This window comes from Ammodytes marinus (assembly GCF_949987685.1).
Source record: "Ammodytes marinus genome assembly, chromosome: 23".
Taxonomy (NCBI): domain Eukaryota; kingdom Metazoa; phylum Chordata; class Actinopteri; order Uranoscopiformes; family Ammodytidae; genus Ammodytes; species Ammodytes marinus.
The window spans coordinates 11,441,813-11,464,568 of NC_137227.1; the positions used below are offsets into that span (position 1 = coordinate 11,441,813).

At 41.4% G+C, this 22,756-nt stretch overlaps 3 protein-coding genes across 4 annotated transcripts; 2 read left to right on the top strand and 1 right to left on the bottom strand.

The window, feature by feature from the left end:
• Positions 1–1,048: 1,048 nt before the first annotated feature.
• On the top strand, positions 1,049–12,379 carry rela (v-rel avian reticuloendotheliosis viral oncogene homolog A). Its single transcript, XM_080052338.1, has 11 exons — positions 1,049–1,212; positions 3,523–3,558; positions 4,121–4,266; positions 5,217–5,362; positions 6,547–6,638; positions 7,508–7,642; positions 8,345–8,449; positions 10,272–10,487; positions 10,938–11,018; positions 11,149–11,232; positions 11,593–12,379. The coding sequence occupies exons 1-11, from the start codon at positions 1,206–1,208 to the stop codon at positions 12,369–12,371; spliced, it is 1,827 nt and encodes a 608-aa protein (XP_079908464.1). The 5' UTR covers positions 1,049–1,205; the 3' UTR covers positions 12,372–12,379.
• Positions 12,380–14,012: 1,633 nt separating this feature from the next.
• On the bottom strand, positions 14,013–15,494 carry cUnh11orf68 (chromosome Un C11orf68 homolog). The gene is made up of 2 exons (XM_080052339.1): positions 15,446–15,494; positions 14,013–14,812 (listed from the first exon to the last, which is right to left on the bottom strand). Exon 2 carries the CDS (start codon positions 14,766–14,768, stop codon positions 14,022–14,024), a length of 747 nt encoding a protein of 248 aa, XP_079908465.1. The 5' UTR covers positions 14,769–14,812; positions 15,446–15,494; the 3' UTR covers positions 14,013–14,021.
• A 482-nt stretch (positions 15,495–15,976) lies between these two features.
• On the top strand, positions 15,977–22,618 carry drap1 (DR1-associated protein 1 (negative cofactor 2 alpha)). Of its 2 annotated transcripts, none has more exons than XM_080052350.1 (7): positions 15,977–16,126; positions 16,757–16,829; positions 17,360–17,453; positions 17,934–18,059; positions 19,088–19,178; positions 19,831–19,919; positions 21,126–22,618. In XM_080052350.1, exons 1-7 carry the CDS (start codon positions 16,085–16,087, stop codon positions 21,301–21,303), a joined length of 693 nt encoding a protein of 230 aa, XP_079908476.1. In that variant the 5' UTR covers positions 15,977–16,084; the 3' UTR covers positions 21,304–22,618. The 2 variants fall into 2 exon arrangements, with proteins under 2 accessions (XP_079908476.1, XP_079908477.1); XM_080052351.1 differs by having other exon boundaries at positions 21,129–22,618.
• Positions 22,619–22,756: the final 138 nt, after the last annotated feature.

A 22,756-nucleotide genomic window follows, 5' to 3' on the forward strand; every position in this document is an offset into this window, starting at 1 on the left:
GCGTCATCTGGGTATTTCCGCACTGTTTTGAGTGGGTGGTGGCAAGTTGCACTGCAGAGAAAAAAGCGAAGGGGTGCAGCTGCGTCAAGCCACCCAGAGAGAGAGGACGGCACCGGAAACACACCACTTTTCTCTTCAAAATAATAGCGTAAGGCTACTGTGAAAACCATAGATGGTATATAAAAACAAGCCAGCATTTATTTTAATTTGTTTTTATTCATTTTTAATAAAACATTCTAATATAAAAGATATAAGATATTATGTAGCCTATGTAGGCTATACATGTATTAACTTTCCACGTATTAACATGCCTAAAATTCCATAGCCCTAGCATGATAAATATATCGAAAATCAAAAAACAAAACAAAGGGGACAAGAACACTGGAAACGCAGATACATACAATACTACTACTACTACTACTACTACTACTACTACTACTACTACTACTACTACTACTACTACTACTACTACTACTACTACTAATAATAATAATAATAATAATAATAATAATAATAATAATAATAATAATAATAATAATACAAAAATAGATGATGTTTCATGAACAAAGGTATGACCATTGTTTTGCATATTGAGGTGAAAATGGAAAACCTTGTGGTAAATCACAAAATTACATATTCAATAAACAATTTATGGTTAATGCTTACATATTATTATTAACCGACATATAGACTAACATTAACCGGTTTTTATTTATAAGCAGGATTAACGTGTTAGTGGTGTAGAAATGTATATCGGTAGGTATACAGTTGTAGGCCATATTAATTCTATAATTTATTTTTCCCTTAATAAGCTAAACAAATGAAATAGAAGAAGGAGCTTGATGAGGCATTTTGTTGACACTAAAGTGTCCTTTCCATCATGTACTTGTCAATAGCGGAGTCACCATATTGACTTTGGATAAGAAGCGTGTTACGCAAAAAGAAAACAAAAGAGTTGCAAGATGTTCCTCAAACAGGTGCTCTTCTTACCGGAAACCCCGTTATGGTGCTGGCGTGCAGCTTCACAGTCTGTCTGCACACAGCCGTAGGTGGAGCGGAGGACAGCGCTCTGTCAAGAAGTTTTAAGAGTCCCCTCTGTCGTGTTTGAAGCGTCGTTTAGCTTGTTTAAGGAAAATAGGAAAAACAAGCTACGTACAAACAGCGGCGTAGACGAAGAAAAGCGCGAGTCGGACTCGGACACAGCCATGGACGGTGAGTGGAGCTGCCTTTATTTGCTCGGCTCTGTTTAGCTTTTAAAGCCAGGAGGTGAAAGTGTACAGTCAGGGAGTTGTTTTGCGCTCGGGGGAAAGCCCCGCTAACACTGGGCTAACACAGGAGCAGTCGGCTGCTCCCAGGCAGTAAGCTAACGTAAGGCAGGACGTTTGACACAACTTTGTGCCTCTATGACGTATTCCTGCCATATCCTAGTAAACATGCGATGTAATAACATTGCTTATTACGCATTCTCTGTGTGTGGCCAACCCACCTGACACGGGTGAACTAAACAATGTAGACCTGCCAGGAGGCCCGTAGCCGTCAGGTCAGTCCACTCAGTGGATTTCCTAATATAGCTTCCAAACCCCTTTCAAAACTCTTGTAAAAGTATTGGTCATTTGACTATTCGGGGGAATATGCAGTGTGTTATAGGCCTATCTATCACATTCTTAAAGCTTTCCAGTCATTTTTAATCACTTGTCTTGAGTTCGGCTATAGTGTGTGACCCTACCAGGTAGCACAGCATTATTTCTAATTAATAAATCTCGCCTAGTAGAACTGCCCCGTGCTGCTCGCAGTCGCCTACCTCTGAAGGCCCATTAGTGGACAGAAATTGTGGAAACAACATGCCGGGCTTTGGCCCAAGGTTGTGGCGCGATGCGGGCTCTCTAGATGCTTCTATGTATGCCGATATGAAGAGTATCCTATGGCGATTTAAAAGCCGCACAGATTATAATGTACCATCACATTTACATTTAGCCTGCAAGCCCAATAATATTAAATAGCGCAATTTTATAATGAGGTTTGGTTTTAATATTAGGCACAAGTGTTTTTCACACCTTTTCCACATCATAGTACGTCCCTGAATAGTTTGAAATAGACAGTTGATGATGGACGTGATTTATCCGTGATGGAGAGGGAGAAGACAGTGATTATCAATGATCTATCCCACTAGTCTAGGCCTACTACTGAACACAAACAATGTGTGTGAAAATCAAATGAGATTTTGAAAGTGACTCACTCAGCTATGTCATGTTATTGGTGCATTTAGTGATTTATGAATGCATTGCCAAGGCCACACTATGATGTGGCAGGGTAGGCATTCACTTTCACTTTCTCAACATCTGGCTCAATACAGCAGGGTGTCTTTCCAATACACAGTCAAAAGTGCAAGTGGCCCTTATATCCATATCATTTCACATTATAGGCAGAGTCAGCAGAGTTTCAAGTGAATGCTTATTGTCAATAACATCTTTTGTCAAAATCAGTGAATACCTCCTCCTGATATGCTACTTGTCTGTACTTTGTGCAAGCTATAGAAAGAAAAAAACATTGTTGATATACACAGCCTAGACTCTATAATGTATGTTGCTAGCCAATATGGTGTTGGTGTGCCCCCTTTGTTATCATAACCTTTGTTTATGTGCCAATTACAGAGCCTAGGCTGTGTATAAACACCTCTTTTTTTTCAGTTCAGGAACGGTACTACATATGGGTAGTGGATTGTGAGGAGATATTCACTCATTTTGACTAAAAGGGATTTTATCAAAAAGCATTCTTCAGAAACGCTGACTCCACCTTTTAATTTCACATACCGGTATATAACTTTCAAATAACGACTGTGGGGCTTGTTTCACAGCCTTTTTTTTCTTTTACTTTTGTCAAAGAAAATCCTGGACCATAGCTATATAAGTCAAACAAAAGATACATTTTCCACATTCTATTAGTGAGGTTTGCGGCTTTAGGAGCTCTAGACAGGCATGTCACAACTTGGAAAGCATCTTAGTGCCCATGCTTTTCAAAGGAAACAAGTTCTGCTGTTGGGTGGAGCTCTGACCACCTGATCATCCATATAGCGGCACCTCGTCGTACCTTATCAATCTCAACAATTCATTTCACTGACCCACAGCCTGACACTGGAACTGGAGCGGCCTCTTGCTTCTCCTTGGGGGGTAATTTGACACCCATATATTACACCCCGCCCGTCCTTGTTCCATTCCCATCAGCTCTTCAGCTTCTCACGGAGCTTTGGCGGGTGTTTTTATTTATATTTAGCTGGGAAAGCCCTTGTGTCTTTAATTCTGGTTGACCTATACTCTCTTTGACCGTCTTGTAGATTTCCACCCTTACTGCGCCAAAGATGACAAACTCTTACTTAACCACAACTATGTGATGACTTGAGAGCAGCTCTTGTTTTTTTCTTTGTCATCTGCGCTACCACTGTTTGTCCCATACTGATGGTAACATGAAAATCGCTCTGAGACTCTGTATATTAACACGCCTCTTGTTTTCTTCTGTCCACTACAGGTGTGTATGGATGGGGCCTGACCCCACTCAACCCAGGTAAGGAAGCCGTTTCCCATGCTCTCACTAAATCACTGCTGAAATTGTCTGTAGACACTTTCCTTCGTAAACCTTTCAAATACTCTATTGTTGAAATCGATGACAGACAAGGTTGACGACAACACTGAACACCGTGTTGACATCACTGATTATAGTAAAATGCTGTGAACACAGACAAAGCCTTTTTTTCACAATCCGGATGCTGTGTGCTTTACTGTGTGTTTTCAAGGTGGATTTCGACCTGTCCGTACTGTGTGTGTGTGATGAAAGAACATCTAGTGTTAATACACAGCCTAGGCTCTGTAAACAGGCATGTTGCTAGCTACGGTGGACCCCCTTTATTTACAAATCCTTTGTTTACTTACCAGTCTACAGAGCCTGGGATGTGTATTAACGACATCTTTTTTTTTCAGCGCACACACAATACGGACAGGTAGCAGATCGAAAGGAGATATTCACTGATTTTGACTAAAAATTATTTTTGTCAACAAGCGTTATCCAGAATCGCTTACTCCACCTTTTTAAAAATGTCATTCTCTTGCTTCCGGCCATGTCTCTTCAGTCCAAAACGCCAGCCCCTTCATAGAGATCATCGAGCAGCCCAAGCAGCGTGGGATGAGGTTCAGGTACAAGTGTGAGGGCCGTTCTGCCGGCAGCATCCCCGGAGAGAAGAGCAACGAAACCACCAAGACCCACCCAGCCATCAAGGTGAGGAGGCTGCTACTGTTTAAAGGCACCGTGTGTAAAGGGAATTGATGGTTTATCAGAGCAGACTTGGTAGAAATGGAATATAGTATTCATAAGTATGTTTTAATTAGTGTATAAAATAAAAGTTTATTTTTTAAATTACCTTAGAATGAACTTTTTCCATCTACATAGGAGCGTTGCCATGTTGCACTGCCATGTTTCTGCAGACAAACTCAACTGAAGTTTGAAGATGAAGAAGTACAATAGAATACATGACTATATACATTTTTAACTCCTCACTTGATATTGTGGAGAGACTTGACACAGTGGTGGATGATGCCATCTTTAGTAACTAGCTTCTTGTACTTGAAGGACACCGCAGATATTGATTGATGATTTAAAGAGATCATTAGTTGGAGCTCTACCAAAATGTCCCAAGTGCTTCACAATAAAATCCATCGGGAAGTAATGAAAACGACGAATTAGAATTAAAACGGATAAAACTAAAACAGAAGAGCAAAAGCATCTGTCTCTACAGAAGCGAGGGAGCAACCATTAAGCAGAGCTGAAACAGCCATAATTCACTTATAAACCATACCGATCCATATTCCAGAAGCTGGTCAGGTTCATCCAGGTCTCTATTCCCCACATTCTCTTGTTGTTTCGGTACTGTTGCTGCTGCTGCATTACTATACCCAACTTGATTGGTCCTGTTCAGATATAAGAAGGAGCCGTTTTTACTCAATTGATTGAGGGTTTTTGATAGTGTAGATATTTATTTCTCGTCTTGCACCTTTTTATTTCAAACATTCACTCTGAAAGCCTTTACGAAAGAAGAGATATCTGGATTGTATCGAGACTAAAAAAAAGTGGATGGGTGCATCTCTAGTTAGGTCATTGAGGTTATAGTAATACAGCTTGCAGTGGCATTTTCAGAAACATCAAAGTGTGCTGTGTTCCTCCTCCTACAGGTGCACAACTACAGTGGCCCGCTGCGCGTCCGCATCTCCCTGGTGACCAAGAACGCGCCGCACAAGCCTCACCCGCACGAACTGGTGGGAAAAGACTGCAAACATGGCCGCTATGAGGCCGACCTGCAGGAGAGGAGAATACACAGGTAGGCGGGACTCAATGGGCGTGGCAAGGCTTTGTTACAATGTTTTTAAAATTGCCATGGTGTAAACTCGCAGCTCCACATGACAACAGGCTAGCCTTTGTTCGGTATAAGGACTTTGTCATTTACGGGAGATGTCGTCTTTATTGTCCCGAATCATGGTAAAATGACCTGCCGGGCTTCAACTTGGGTTTAGGAGATGAGCTAACCATTAACAGCATAAGCCAACACAGGTGACACTGCTTGCTTTGTGCTCTTTCAGTCATGTGTGACATGCTTAAAATGAAAAAGTAAGTAAGTATTAAAGAACTGCAGAAAGAGACCAAGGACAGTGACATACCACACACTTTAAATGGCCTGAAGTTTTCATAATAATTAACCAGTCTGCCTGGGCAGCGGGGACATTGTTTGTCCATCTATCTTTATCACAAGAAAGTCAAACAAACAGTGCGTACTGCCCTTCCACTTCCAGTAATGTGAGTAAGTGCACTGCTTTATATTAGTCATTTGTTATTCACATTAAACTCCCTGCATTGCATGATAATAGTACAGTCAGAATAGAGCTATGTGGAGGTTTAGCTCCAGTTCTAGGCTGACAATCAGTACATGTAGTAAATAATGTCTAATGTCAGGATCTTTCCATAGATTTGTATATTATGGGCCGGTTTCGCAGACATGGATTAAGCCTAGTTCTGGACTGAATTGTACTTTCAATGGACAATCTCCATTCAAAATTCCATTTAGTCCAGGACTAGGCTTAATCCATGTCTGTGAAACTGGCCCAGTATGTATTTCATAAAATGTAACACTTAACAGATAACAAGCACAGTGTTTAAAACAAAATGATGGATTCGGATAAATAGGCAGAAACCATCGACAATTTAAGAAGGGATTTAAAAAAAAAAAAGAGAGTGCACTTGAAGTCAAGTACTGTATTTTTCCACTTCCACTCCCCCTCTCCTTAACTGTCCTCCCAACGTCTGGATGTGGTCAGTGAGCCAAAGTGACGAGGCCTTTTTACTTTTAAACGTGTCCTTTTTTTTGGGAGCAAAAAATCGGAAGAAGATAAAATGTTGATTAACTCATAATATCAAAATACGACATGTACAAACTAGAGACTTAGTTTCCGCCTGAGTGCTTTCTGTCTTTTTTTTTTGGTTTTGCTCTCACAACGTATTTGCTTTCAGTTTTCAGAACCTGGGCATACAGTGTGTCAAGAAGAAGGATGTGAACGAGGCCATCACCTGCAGGCTGCAGACCAATAACAACCCATTCAACAGTAAGTGGTAACCCCTGTACGGACATTCCACAGCCCTGGAAAAATTGGACCACAATGCATGCATAATCATGGTGTATGGCATGGTTATTGCCAAAAGATGTATCCTGAGGCTGTGGAAGTCCGACTTGGCCCTCCAATTCAATTGGGTGTTGTGTATGTATTGTATGTGTTTACTTATTCTGTTTGTTTTTTTTGTCCATATATAAAAAAATAAAAAATAAAACCACTAAAATAAAAGTTTCAATAACAGTAAGTGGTAACACAAAGCCCTTTTTAAATAAGCCTTTTTGTGTGTGTGTGTGTGTGTGTGTGTGTGTGTGTGTGTGTGTGTGTGTGTGTGTGTGTGTGTGTGTGTGTGTGTGTGTGTGTGTGTGTGTGTGTGTGTGTGTGTGTGTGTGTGTGTGTGTGTGTGTGTGTGTGTGTGTGTGTGTGTGTGTGGAAAAGGTATTTTGCAGAGTGGAGGGACTCGCATGCAAAGGCTATTTCTTTGATGGAGTTTTACTGAACTGGAACTGAGATATTTCTGTTTAACTTAAAGGATAAAAGTGACTTTGGGGGCGCACTTAGCTCAGTTGGTAGGGCGTCCCCCCCCCCGGGCCGGGCCCAGCAGCGGACCCGGGTTCTATTCCCGCCCGCGGTCGTTCTCTGCATGTCACTCCCCTCTCTGCCCCATTTCACCTCTGTCTCTGCACTATCATTAAAGCATAAAAATTACAAAAAATATCCTTAAAAAAATTAAAAAAGTGACTTTGAAAGAAATAATTTGAAAATCCTGTCACCTTTGACTGTTATTTGAATGCCAATAGTGTGTACTGTAAATGCCAGACTGCTGTGTGGCCTGACTGTCTATCCTTGTGTCTTTGCTGCAGTTCCCGAGGCGAAGGTTTGGGAGGAGGAGTTTGACCTGAATTCGGTCCGGCTCTGCTTCCAGGCCACCATCACTCTGCCTACAGGGGAGCTGTTTCCTCTGGAGCCCATCGTATCGCAGCCCATCTTTGACAACAGTGAGTGGACTACACACACTCAAGTACACACACAAGTACACACATGCTGATGGTCCGTATTGTGTTTTCTTTAATGTCTTTATTTAATGATTATTTATTTATGTTTAATTCACATACTTTTTTGTCTAAGTCTATATTTGATTTTCATAAATCCCAGTATCTGTGTAAGCTCTGTGTTCTCGAACCGTTCTACACGGTAAGGTTCACACTCCCACCTCTTTCTACCTCTTTACATTTCAATGTTTATCATCAGCCTGAAAGTGAAATAAATAGTATCAGTAGTAACAGCAAGCATCTTCATATAGGCAATATAGTCTTCTATTCTAAATTGCTTGGGAATGCGTCATTGTCAAAATATAATGTTTTCAATGCTTGAATGAATAGAAATGACATTGGCTTCACTTTGAAAATCTCTCATCCATCTATTTAAATTAAAGCGAGGCAGACTTTTTCAACATGAGTAAGAAGCAGTCATAATAAATCAAAGTATTCTACTTTTGAATGATAGCAATACAATAATGACGTTATAAACATTTTCAAAAAAAGACAACGTTGGAAACAGCCCACGGCGCATTAAAGTAAAATGTACAAACGGAAAACACCAGAGCCTGAATTCCTCCACATCAGTAGGTGTTTGTTGTGGTAATCCGTGAGCCTGATGTTGTATTTATTTGCTCACGAATGGCGTTTTCTGTTTCCCAGGGGCCCCGAACACAGCCGAGCTGAAGATCTGCCGAGTCAACCGCAACTCTGGAAGCTGCAAGGGAGGAGACGAGATATTTCTGCTCTGCGACAAAGTGCAAAAAGGTAAAACGTGGGTTGGTTGTTATCAAACATGGGGTAATTCAGTGTAGAAGGAAAGGATGAAGGGACACACACACACACACACACTGCAAGAGTCTGTACCTCTACTTTCACATTAGACAATCAATAAATAGCACCAGGAAGTGACTAAGCAGATAAAGCTTGAAATGCATCTTGAGCGGAAAAGGTGTCAACCTTTAACAACCACAAGATAACAGCGGGGGAGTTATACAATTCAGTGTTATACATCTGGTGACCTACATGTTCACAGTTTAACAGTGGGTTTCTATGTTGTTTCAGTGCAAATGATGACACAGTAAGGAGTAAATCCCATATGGTGATGCAACTTGCTATTAGCAATACATATCAAGGCTCGAAGGTTAACCCTTTTAAGTGTCAGTAAATACAGTACTTGACGGGACATACAGTGGTTTGCCAACCTTATATAAAGTGAGACTATGTAACCTCTGAAAGATAAAATAACACACATTTCCACTCAGATAGAATTGTGAATATATTGACATTAAAGCCCTACTCACTTCAATACATTGAAGGGTTTGGCTGCTCCAGCCTTACTTGGTCTGGCATGACCCCTCGCTTATCACAGCTAACTTGCCAAACTTTAGATAGATGCAGTGTTTACTGACTTTTTGACAATGCATTACTTAAGCCAAGGTTACACCACACTTTACCATCATGAATCACTCATTGGCACTATTAATCAAAAGCTTTGGTGCATTACGTGTATAGTTTTAATACCGTGCTACTGAATTTGAAATGTGTTGTGTAGTTACTTTTAAATGAAAGTGTGGATCAAATGACTTAATATGAAAAGGTTTAACCAGTTGTGTAGTCCTCTGGCCCAAAATGAAATAAATAAATGCAGCTTTAAAGTTTGCATTTCAATAACCTTTGTCCTCAGATAACACACCAGGCGTGTAACCAGTGTGAAGGGATCCATTTGTAGTTATGCTCATGTGAGGTTTCGTTTGCCTGTCACAGTATCTGCTCCCTGTGTGTAATGCAAAGCAGTCGTGTTATTTCTGAGGGACTTATCACGAACAAAAAAGGCTTTCTTCCTCATTCTCAGAATCTCATTTCTCATTTATCCTATGTTCTACCAAATGCGGCGGTGGTATAGTTGTATGGGGGGGGGGGGGAGACTGATTGAAAATAGACTGAATAGGGTTTTCTTTGAACAAAGTGTTTGCGGTGTTCCATGAGTTTTGGTATCAGAATGAAATTCCTGCGTGGGTGCAGGGCTGCTGCTGATATAAAATTCATGTTTTTGATACTCCCTACACCTAGTGAACTCCCTTTTATCTATTCTGTATCATTTATTTGCATTTCCTCATTTATACTCGGTTAAACAAAGCAAAGATTTACAATGTTGATCAAAGATCACTCTTTTCAAATTAGAATAGTTTTCCCTTGGTTGTAAGCAGTAGGGTTGTTCCAGCAGGCTTATATGTGCTGTCCAACATGTGCTTTGGATTTTGGATGTGGGAGTGATGGGACTGTCCCCTGAAAAACAAAGCTTGTGAAGGCTGAATCTTGGCCTCGATGATTTAACTCACACAAAGCTATTTCCGTATCAAGCAGAGCCGTCACATTTTGCCTCCATCATTACACCCTTTCACTTAAAAGTTCCACAGCTGAAGCTAATTACAGGTTAAACTTTGTTGAAGTGATGTTAGCAATAGTTCACCGCTGATTTTGTATTGACACTTGAGAGAAGAAGACCTCTGCATGATCATTAACTGGTGTGGATGTTTCATGGTGGACTATTTCCTAACTTATTTTCTATTCTGTGTCCGCCCCTCAGAAGACATCGAGGTGCGTTTCTTCCAGGACACCTGGGAGGGAAAGGGAACGTTCTCCCAGGCCGACGTCCACAGGCAGGTGGCCATTGTGTTCCGCACGCCGCCCTACCGCGACACTAACCTCTCCGAGCCCATCAGAGTCAAGATGCAGCTGCGCCGGCCCTCGGACCGCGAAGTCAGCGAGCCCATGGACTTCCAGTACCTGCCCTCCGATCCAGGTATGTTCCCATATGATTCCGCATATGGTCCTCATGAAAGCTACCCTTGAGGATATTAATAGAAGTAGTTAAATTTTTTAGATTTTTAGCTTGTTTGTTTGGTATAAGACAAGGGGACTGAAACCATTACTTTAACAGTACATGCATTTCTGAAGAAGAAATTGGCCAAATCCTTTGACCATCTGCGTGGCAGGATTATACTTCCCATTGACTGCCAGTATTTGAACTAAGCTAACTAGCGATGAGCGACCTTTGCCCATTTCTCATTCAAAAATACATACAGTTAAAGGAATGGTTCCTGTTGCCAAGAGTGAGGCAACAAGCTAAAAATAAAAAAAATCTTTTAAAACTTTCCCCTTTTTAACATTTCTCAGAATGCCAAAGAGTTGAATTTGTCTATCCGCTTTACAAAGCCAGTCCCTTAACTGCTCTTTCTAAAACGCCCACCAGATGAATACAGGCTGAATGAGAAGAGAAAGCGTACAGGGGACATGTTCCAGAGCCTGAAGCTTGGACCCATGCTCTCCAGTGGTACGTATGCAAGATTGCTTTCTTTCTATCACTTTGCTATATTTATATAATTGAGTAATATTTAAAAAAAATATTGTTTGTATGTATTGTTTTTTTCAATGTATTAAAACCCTGCCTGTTTGAATTGCAGTGTCCATTCCACAAGATAGACGGCCAATAGGCCAAGCCAGGAGAACAGTCACAGCCAAGACTCAGTCAATGAATGCACAAGCTGGTGAGTGTGTTTAATTTACATATGGTGATTCTTTCCAGTCAAATTGTACTAGAACTAAAAGTTAATAAATACATAAATCAATTGATTGAAAATGTATCGGCAACTGTAAGTTTGTGTTTGCTGTATTTTATTCTAGTGAAAGTTAAGGTCTGTTAATAAAATCCTACCCATAGATTTCATGTAAATAAATGTAGCCTTTGCTTCCTCTTCTCTTTGAGATATACAGGCTGCAATTAAATCATCTGTAACAAAGTTTATTTCGAAACAACCTTTAACAGATGATTTGCAAGTCATTTTCTTCATAGAGAAGTTGTTACTATAAGACATTAAGCAGTGTGTGTCTGTGTGTGCCTAATGCAGCAGCTGCGGTGCCCCCTGGTGCCATTGGAGGGAAACCCCAGCCCTCCTACTCCTACAGTCAGCTGGGCCAGCAGTTCTCAGTCCAGCCCAAGCTCGAGGCCTCCGCAACTACTAACCAAACGTGGCGGATCATGGAGACCCTGAACCTGGGCCCCCAGCCCAAATCTGCCCAGGTGCCCAGCTACACCATGGCTCAGTTGGCATCCTCTACCTCCTCTAGCACCACTTCCACCGCCAAGCAGGACTACTCCACCGTCAACCTGTCGGACCTTCACGAATTCTTCCCCAACATCTCCTCGGCCATGGCCCAGGGAAACACTGCCTCCTCCTCCACCCTCCAGGGCTCTCAGTTCCGGGTGGACGCGCCGCTTGAGGAGGACGATATCCCAGAGTTCCCCAGCTTCACCGAAACGCAGCCCCAAGGCGCCCTGGACAGCCTAAACATGGATGACTTTGAGGACCTTCTCAACCCCAACCTCATGGAGAGTGGAAGCGGCACCGCCATGTTGGCTCAAGCTTCGTGCCAACAAGCAGTCGTCCCGAGCATGGCGTCCCAAAACACTTCCGACCCCGCCGGCATGCCAGGCAGCACCTGGATGAATTACCCCACCAGCATCGTCAGCTTGCTCCAGAACGAAGGCCTGATGGACATGGCACCCAACAACCGGCCCACTGTGCTGGATGAGTATGACGAGTTGACGTCCGCAGATGAGGATCGTCTCATTTCCATTTTTAACAGCGGAAGCCAAGCCGGCTTCGTGTCAGGACACCCGACCTAAAGTTTGTCCATGTGAATTTGAGTTACAAACATTTTTACATTTTGACCACTTGTATCTTCCCTTTTAAGCCTTCAGAAATACAACTCCTTCACCGTTACTAAAGAGAAAGAGGATACCTGGTGGATATGAAGGGCTGTAAGAGACAGAATGTAGCAGAACGGCACACTGTGGACATGCTAATTGAAATGGCAGCAAATACTCTTTGTTGTATTTAGCTAGCGGGTTTTGCCAGGCCTTATATGCAGTTTGTCTGCACAGAACAGAACTTATTCCCCTTTCATCCTCCCTTGCTAAGCTAATGTTTAGCATCAATCATTACCCTTTTCAACCCGTTTGTTTTCCAAAAGATGATCCAATCATATGCATGGCTGCAGGCACTTGCTTAGATGTTTTTCCTCTTGACTTTACTTTCTGTGGAACATGTTAAGCATGTTTTGAACTGTCATTTTAACACATTTTGGTAGCTCTGGTCAGTGTTAATGTGATTTTCTTTGGTCTTCAAATATAATGGTTGAGTTTGGTCTGCCTTTTTAAAACAAAGCGGTTGCTATTCTCAGTAAGAATGTACTCTGATTTAGAGGTGAGTCTATGCTAATTACGTCCATTGTGCTTTTATGTACATATCCCCATGTACTTCGTTGGAACTTGATAGAATGTCTTCAAAATGTCTGAAGTTCGGCACCAACCACTTTCTGCTACAGGTGCTTTTATTGTCTCAACAAAATGTAACGTGGTAAGAACCAAATGAAGGTCTACATGTAAATAATCAACATTAATAAGCAACATTAATAAGTACATGCTTATAGCAATGAAGCGTACAAGAGGTCTGCACATCACCCTCAAGGGGCTGTATCAGATCTTGTTTTTTGTGTCTGGCAAAATAATTACTCTATGCTAATCAGTTTTTCTACTGTTCTTTATGAGTAATGTTAACTCAACTGCAACAGGCCTATATGTCACATTGCTAACCTCTGTAGTAAATGCGGCTTCTTCCAAAATGAAATTATCCTGTTTTATACTGGTATGATTTTCAGCAGATTATACTATATACCTTTTTTTTGGTTTTTGGTGATGATAAATTCTGTCAAAATCCTAAAACACGTTTTCTTGGCAATAAAAACCACAACATAGTAGGATTCTCTTGAAAAGCAGATTTTATTTGGCAACTCTTGTTATCTTGCTTTAATACAAAACCCCCCCAAAAAAGTATAAAGCCAAAACAAATGAGATGTAAATTAAATTCATAATTCAAAGAATGTTGTAAAAAAAGAAAAAACAAATCTTCATTTGATGCAAATTTGTCTCTGATCGTGTGCATACAAACAAAGGATTTCCTCAGCAAGGTAAAGGCTGGAGTGTTAAAAGCAGAACCTACAGAATACAAACTTATATTCCTTATGAATACAATATTTAATAGAAGAAAAAAAAAGGTGACAATTCCGGTCACTTAGAAAATATAACATGAGTAGACGAGATGGAAATCAGATTTAGTTAGGGGTTTTGGCCACAAGGAAGAACTCGACCAAAAATCAACCAACGACTCAGAACGACTTCAGTCACTGAATAGCACTGCACAACCCAGCTCATGGGATCACAGAGTGCTTCTTCATTTACCCTTCCTACAAAACTATCCTCTTGTTCCAGAAACCATTAGGTTACTTCCTGATTGGTGACTTTGTTGACAATGTGGGACCGCCTGGGTACACACTCTAGGTCAAACTTGCTCTCGTAAATGGTGGGACAGAGCTTCCAGCGGTTGTTCCGGTAGATTCCCAGGTATGTGTACACGTCCGGCTTGTAGGAGAGGGCGCACTTGACCCCTGTGGCGCGAATGACGTTGTCCAGCCGTATGACATCGCTCTCCTCTGTGAAGTTCTCGTTGTAGGCACATATGACCTGCCTGCCTGACTCCATGGGGTTATGGGGGCTCACTTTGACCGAGGAGATCTTGCCCTCCGCTGTGGCTCGGGCCACGCACTCCCAGGCGTGGTCCACCTTGAAACCAGTGTCCAAGTGCATCAACCACTTGCCCGAGAGCACGCCGTGGTTCAGGGCCAGCTCCTTCACTGTCTGGAAGCTGACAGGCCGACCACTGGCCAAAAGTTTCTCCCAGTCTTCCTGAAGGGCCAGCACGTCCCCATCGGTGGGGCAGTGAGTGGTGCCCAACACAGAAATCCACCCCACCGGGCTCACACCATTCAACTTGTCACCAAATCTCTTCACCTGCGATGGCCTGTTGCTCTCCAGCCATGCGTCGAACTCGGACTTGGGAGTTCTTCTCGAGTCGAACACTATCCACGGGTCCATGTCTGCAGCCAGGGCCTCGGCAGCGTGGGTGTCTGCTGCAAAGGGGGTCTCCACCACCTCGCCATCTCTAGCGGCCTCTCCCTCCTCCATAGTGCACTCAGTGTTAGGTTGTCTAACAGGTCCTGGAGCTTGTCCTGTGGAAAGGAGTTAGAAGTCGTTAAATGTTATGTCTTTACATCACAGGTGCACCCACCCAGTCCTAGTGTTACTTTACAACCCTGCCAGACACGGGCGGAGGCGGCGGTCAGCTGCACTGCAAGGCGGTTGTTTACCAATGTTAGCTAGTCTGCTAAAAGAACAACACTGACTATGTGTCCGCAAATTATTTGACAAGAATAAACTGCTAACCCTCACGTCTTGTGTACAGTTTATGAGACGCCATTAAACGTACATATTTAATTACCTGTCAAACGGGCTTTTAATTGCTTGACTCCGTTTTATTGTAGCTAGCAGGTTAGCTAGCTGTATGTGTTACCAACATTATTTAACACAAGAATAAACTGCACATGCTAACCCTCATGGCTTTTGTAAAGTTGACGAGGCGCTATTTAACACGGGCTTTTAACCGCTTGACACGGTTTTATTGCAGCTAGCAGGGTAGTTAGGCTATAGCCTTGTTAACAATTTACCGTGTTCGTCTTCTTCGACGAATGTATTGAAAGGTTGTGTAAAGACAACTTTTTAAGGACAACTAACGTGTAAAATGCATACTTTGCATATGGTCATTAAGAATAATCGCAAACTATGGACGTCGAGGCTTAACTTACCCGGGGGAGGTTGAAGTTTGCACTGCGCAGCCCGGGTGGTGTTACTTACCCTGTGTATCAGATCAGAAGGCGATATGAACAACTCTGATAATAATAACTGTCGCCCTATCGACCAAATCACGTAGCAAGGAAATGATTTGTTCTTTTGACAAATTTGGCACAAATTAATTCGAAAAGCTGCTTTGTTATCAGAAAATACCACTCAACCCCTTTGTTGCACGGGTTTTTATATATTGTTTTTGTAATTTACGAATAAATCACTAAATGACATGCTATCGGTGTGTGTGTGTGTGTGTGTGTATATCCCAGATAGGCAAGCACGCAATCAACTGTTGGTTTTTATTTCTTGCAATATCAATTGCAAACAGTCTTACATTATGAGCAACACAAACAAAAAAAAATATGCATCTTTTGTGGTTTTATGTACAAGTTGCGTGCTCTAACCTGGCGGCGCTAAGACCTCGCGGAACCTAAACCCGAGCTGCCGAAGAACGAGTGACGACGAAGTGCTAACGAGTTAGCCGAGTTAGCTACTGCTATCAAGTGTGTGCGCGGTGGAGGTGATTTATATATGATATAAAATAGTTCTCCAGAATATATTGCTTTTTATCTAAGGTTAGCCACCCAGGTTGTTTAATTATGCCCAGCAAGAAGAAGAAATACAACGCCAGGTTCCCTCCGGTAAGTTTAAACTTTGCTGAGCCGGTGTTTAGAATAGCTAACGTTAGCAAACTGTGTTGGGGAGCTAACTTCTCTCGATAGCTTGAATGGGATTCGGCCTGTTTGTTGCCTGCAGAGCTAACAAGGCTACTAGCAAACGCAAACCAGTTACCACTAGAACTCAAACCACGCCGGTACCATAATACCAATGTTTCGTTTCATTTAACAAGCTAAATTAATAACCTACTTTGCACCCCAGTGTTTGCTAAGGTACATCAGAGGTGCTGCTAGCGAGTCCACTTATTCACTTTGTTTTTAGCATGTCAGGCTAGGTGGAAGTGCACGTCATAAATCTGAGAAAATGTGTTGTCCTTTTGCTGTTTGCTGTTTTCAAACTTTTGAGGGGTTTATTCGGAGTGTGTACACAAAACAGACTATTTGAATAAATTGGCTTAAACATGCAATGATTTTAAAGTTATCTTATAAAATGATTAAGACAATTCAAAAATTGGATTGCATTTTACTTAATGGGACAGTCGGGACTTGGGTTTTATTACATAGAAATGTATCTTGAAGTACATAGTATTTAAACTCAACACGCATTGGCCCAATGTACACATTTAACGTAACATTAATCTTTTTTTGTTACAGGCGAGGATTAAGAAGATTATGCAGACGGATGAAGAAATAGGCAAAGTGGCTGCAGCAGTACCTGTTATTATTTGTATCCTTTCCTGTCAAATACTAGGTTGTGCCTGCTCTAAAGTTTCGATCATCTGTTGACTATGTGTCTTGAGTGCACATAATGAATTTATCTAAAGGTGCACTATTCATTCTAGGCAGACCTTAAACAGTTGCTTGATTGATCAGTCAGTCAACGGGTGGTGATGATGCGTGTGTAAAAAGGGTGGAATCAGCGATTCTGGGGAATGCTTGTTGTCAAAATCACTTTTAGCTAGCAACTTTCCTGTTGACATATCCTAGGCTGTGCATGAACACAACTCCCCCCTCTTATCGGTTAGTAAACTACAGCTGGCCTAAGCAGTCTAAAGTGATATCCGTTGCTGTTGTTTTAGTATTGACTTACTGGAATGATTGTGTGACACATTGAGTGAGTTCATTTTGACAAGAAAGAAGTGAAAACGATTTTCCCCCGCTGCACAGCTAAGCTAAGCTAGACAATGTGAGTGAATCGGTTTTATTCAAGAAAAGGTCATGCACGTTACAGCCAAATTTCCTTAACAGAGACGTCAGCGAGAGCGCTGGAGCTTTTTTTGGAATCATTGCTGACAAAGGCCTGTCAAGTCACCCAGTCGAGGAATGCAAAGACGATGACAACATCACATCTGTACGTTTACGCGCGCGTGTGTCTGTGTGCCTGTTGGAGTTGAACTTTTATGGAGTCACCCTGTGTTCAGTCTGACTGACACACTTTATATATGAATTCACAAAGCTGGATTATAACAGAAAATTATATGTTTAAGTCCATTTAAATTTGATTTTGGGAATGGCGCAGAAAATGTGTCATGTCTCCATTTCCTTTGGATTTAAAAAAAGACACTTTAAAGCACCCTATTACACTGTATTGTAATATATATTGTGCCTGTCATCTGACAGTATTTGTGTCGGTGTGCAAGAAATGCAGCTGCCAGGAAAATCTTACTGTGCGTCTCAGAGAAGCCTTTGTTAAAATGAATATGTAATCCGCTTTCATCTCCTCTCTGTTTGACATTAAGTTGACTTTTGTAGTCGAGCTCAGAATGCATGCAATTCAATGGAGAAAGGCAGTGTACTGATTTTATTTTTTAAATGGTGTGTGTGTTTGCAGAAAGCAATGCATTGAACTGGAGCAACAGTTTGATTTCTTGAAAGACCTGGTGGCAACGGTGCCGGACATGCAGGGCGAAGGGGAAGAGAACCACACCGAGGGGGGAGGAGAGAAAGTCCCACGCAGGTATGTTTCACTCACTCACTCACTCACTCACTCACTCACTCACTCACTCACTCACTCACGCACACACACACACACACACACGTTTGTACGGCACCATGGCTATCATTGAATGAAGCCGTCAACACTTTAAAGCTGACACCGTGGAACTCTTCAAGGTTCTATTTCAGATGCACTGCTAGTCCAGGATAATTTGATATTTTGCCGTGTCCCGTCACTGTACCGTGCAGCTAAGTTTGACTCATTAGAAATGTTTATCGCTTCATCCGTCATTTTACGCAGGCACCTTCACTTTTTATTGTGCAAGGCATGAATCACTTGACACTCCTTATATGGACACAAGGAGGGTTACTTTTTTTTGTTGCATTTTCCAGGAACAGCCTCTACTGTAAATTGAAATTGACTAAAGCAATGTCTTTCTAAATCCTTTAACGGTGTTACTTTATCACTGTTTCCATTTTGTTTTGTGATTTTTAGATTAATTACCAAAAAAACAAGAGAAAGCACATTTTCTCAGCTGGGCAGAGCGAGAACTAATTATTTGGGATTGCAGAGAGGAGAAGGCGGTATTGACTGTCGAATCAAACGCTGGCACCGAAGCCAAATTAAAGCAGAGAGCTTGGCAGATAATTGCAAATAAATTAAATGAGTGAGAAGACTTTTCTTTTTGTTTTCCCACTTGAGAGTGTGGCTAATTCCATTTAGATTAAATTTGTAGTGGTTGTAAGCTTCTCATATTTAAACACTTTGTCTCAGCTGAGGGAACGAGGCGTGTGGAATCACAGCGTCTTTGCATATAAATGGCTGAAAGTCATTTTCCGCCAGCGATTTTTCCAATATTGACTATTACTGTATTCACAGTGAATGGTTCTGATTTGAAGGGCAACATGCATTTTTAATGTGAAAATGAGTTAGTGTGCAATCAGTTGTGTCAACAGCTTTCAGACCAAACTGTAAATAGACCATTTTATTTATCTCCATCCAGCATATGACTTAAACTGCTCCAATATAACGTCTTTATTTCTCCCCAGGGGTCGAAAACCAGGGTCTGGCCGCAAGAATGGAGGGGCTGGCTCCAAAGGAAAGGACAAGAAGTTGTCCGGCACAGAGTCAGAGCAAGAGGTGGGGCTTGATTTGCATGCATTCTAGTTTTCTACGGTTCTATGGAGTTATATAGGTGTCATTTCCCTGAGCAAACTTCTTTGAAAAGTTTCAATACAGAAGTATATCGGACCTTCAACCCCTTCACAAGGTGTCAAGAAAATATTTCAATGGAAGTGCAAGAATGCACAAAGAATAAATATCGTCTCAACAAAAAGCCCTATAACATAAACTGGTAGCTAAACGTGATAATTAAAGTAGGGCTTTATTGTTATGTAACAACTACAACTCTTAACAAACAACTACTTGAAAAACAACCAAACTTGTTAAAATAATTACATTAAAAAACAGACTATTGACTTTGGATCGGTACATGGGTCAATGGCGTCAATCCGATATCCGATGAGTGGATAGCTTCCATATCGATACCAATATTGGATTGTTTCCCTAATAAGAGTAGAATACTATCCTGAGTAACTAAATCCTTCTAACATTTGGATTGGAGACAAATCAGCCTTGTGACAGTAGATCACATTCTTGTTGACAATAGCAATTTTGTCATAGTCATTTATCTACCAAATATAGATGAGGTGCACCTCCATACAGTTTGAATGGTGTGTGTTTGAGGTAAAAAGGCTCACTCTGGTGTGTTTTTCGCGTGATGTAAAAACAGGATGACTCTGAAGACACCGAGACGGACGGAGACGAGGAGGACGGCTCTCAGTCAAGCACAAATCTGCAGGCTGCATCCAGGTTCAACAGGTACATGAATTGTCCCCTTCGGTTTGGTACTTTTTTCAAATAAGTGGATTAATATTTTAATATTATATAGTATACTTTATAGTGGTAGCCAAAAAAAATAACATTTATACTGTTTATATCAGTTTATCTGAAAAAAAATCCATAAGTGTTTTTCACTGGATGCTGACACAGCTTGACAAGTGTGGCCAGGGATATATATAGCACCTATCAGTTAGAACCCAAAAGCGAAGAATATTACATAAGACATTGTGTAATAAAAAAACATCTAAATATATTTGTGTAAAATCTATTAATAAACCAACCATTTGTGAAATAATTTTTATTAAATTTTAATGTGATCATACTTATTTCCTTACTGACTTTTTTTTTTATAGGATCTTTCTTTTCAACTTCATTTTGCCGTGAGGGATCGAGTCACATTTTGCTGCAATCATACTTGAATTGACATTAATAATGTAAATGTACATGGTGGTTGACTATTTATGATGGGATTACTCAAGAGACACAGTGCAGCTGATATATGCACAGTGCTGCGGCAAATTGTCAGTAATCCATTATTAATGTGTGTCTATGTAACATTTGCTGAAAAGCAGCCACTGTGGCCACAAGTGACAATTACACGATGATGGTTAATGCTGAAACACAATGTAAGAGCAGCACAAGAACTGGAGTCATCTAGTCTTTGAACACACTCACTAATGTGCGTTGGATTAGCCAAAATTAGCCACGATGAGCTACTGTTCATATACTGTAATACCAGACCAAGAATGGTTCTGTCATCTAAAAACCCTGAGTGTATTGGAAAAAGGCACAGTGGAATATATTCCTTAATATTCATACTTTTATAAGTTAGTTAATTCTTCACTAATAGACTAATGATAATGACGACATTTCAATCCTATAATAAATGTAAACATTTTGCCAGATAGAATTCTGGTGGTTGACCTTACAGCCAAAAGCAGGAAGAGGGCGCTGTTTTCCCACTAGAAACACATGCCGAAAGCTTTGATGTGTCCCTAATTCCCACTCATGCTATGGAAATAAAGCAGCTTTTCACACCTGGAAAATAACACACACACACACACGCATCACATACATCACATACAGGCAGCGGGGTCTTGAGGAGATATTCACAGATTTTTTTGACAACATGAAGGGTTGACTGACTGTGTATTTCATGACCTCTGACACTGTACTCCTCTGCAGCAGTTCGGCCCCGGCAGCGCCCCCCCAGTACATGCACATGGGCAACATGGCTCCTGCCCCGCCCCACGCCGGCATGGCCTTCGCCCCACACCCCTCCATGATGGGGGCCGCGCCGCCTCCCCCGCCCCCCGCACCACACCAAAACGATGACGACAGTGACCAAGACTATGACTCTTAGCTCCCTCTCCTCCTCCTCCACACACACACACACACACACACACACACACACACACACACTTTCAACATAATTTTTGATTTCTTGAGTTGTTCTTGCGGCGCGCAGAGGAAGGGGGAAAGACAATTTTTCGAGGCAGCCCGCTGACAGTAGCGCCCTCTGCAGCCGGCTGTAAGAGACACACCGCCGCAGGAGACAGGAAACCTGGTTGTATATTATGTGTTTTCTTTTTATCTTTTTTTTTTTTTAAATGATTTTATTTTATTGTAGAGGATGTTTTTTAACAAGTCAGTCGTTTCATTTGACTATTAAAGAAATTGGCAGTCGCTGTTGTCGTTAACCCCCCCCCCCCCACCACCACCACCGACCCGCCCCCACAGACAGGATACGCGTGGTTTGTCACCTGGTTACTTTTTTTCATTTGGCACTTTTTTCTTTCTTCATCAATTCTTTCTTAGTAGACACTATGAAGTGAACAAATCAGTCACTCGAACCCTCAGGTTGGATTTAAAAATAAATAAATCTGTAAGTGGTATTGAAAGTCTTATACAGCCCAGTCGACACTTGTGCAAAGGCAAATAGTTGAGAGAAGTTACCGGGGCAACAGTTTGTTAAGTATTAGGAAAGGTGATCAGCTCTTGTCAAAGGGAAAAAAGGGGTGTATCACTGTCTCCCCAATGAAGTGTTCTATTACTGTGTTATCGATTGGCTATGAAATACTGCTGTTCCAAGTGTGAGCCCTACTTCCCGGCTCGTACAGTCCAATTGTCAATTGGGCAGTAACGTAAACAAGGAAGCGGGTGCATTTTTTACTATAGGTTTAGCTACCCTGCAGCTTTTTTCAATTGGTTTCTATTTTTAACTCACGTTTTTATCAAGATGAACCATAAACCCGCCAAAACCACAAGTCAACCATATCAGCAGGTTAATGATTTCAACATTTTTGTTTTGATTGTTGTTTTTTTTGACACAGTCAGAGGTTAGTCGCTCTGGCAGTTGGCCTTCGTATATATTATTTTATACGACAATTAAATTCCCCATGAGAATATACTGTGACTCTCTGACCATGACTTTGTTTTTAAAGTTGTTTGTCTCCTTTGTCCTTCTCTAATTTCTATCCTGGCAAACTCTTGCTTTTTGGAGCAACTCTCCTGTATTCCCACCCTCTTTTTAGCTTGTTTTAAATGTATATCAATTGAAAGCAGAGATAAGGGGCTCCCCATTCATGTGTCGGCCTCAATTATGAAATGTTTTTTCCGAATAGACAAGTTGAAGTTGACACTGTATTGTAAACTTTTAACATTCTTTTTATTTTGTATGGGTGAAATAAAGTTCATATTTCAATTTGAAAAAAAACAAAACAAAAGGCGACGCTTGTTTGTGTTTGTTGTGTTTTCCATATCAAAGATGAACGGCCTGATACAAATCTTTGTTCACCTTTTAGACACACATCTTT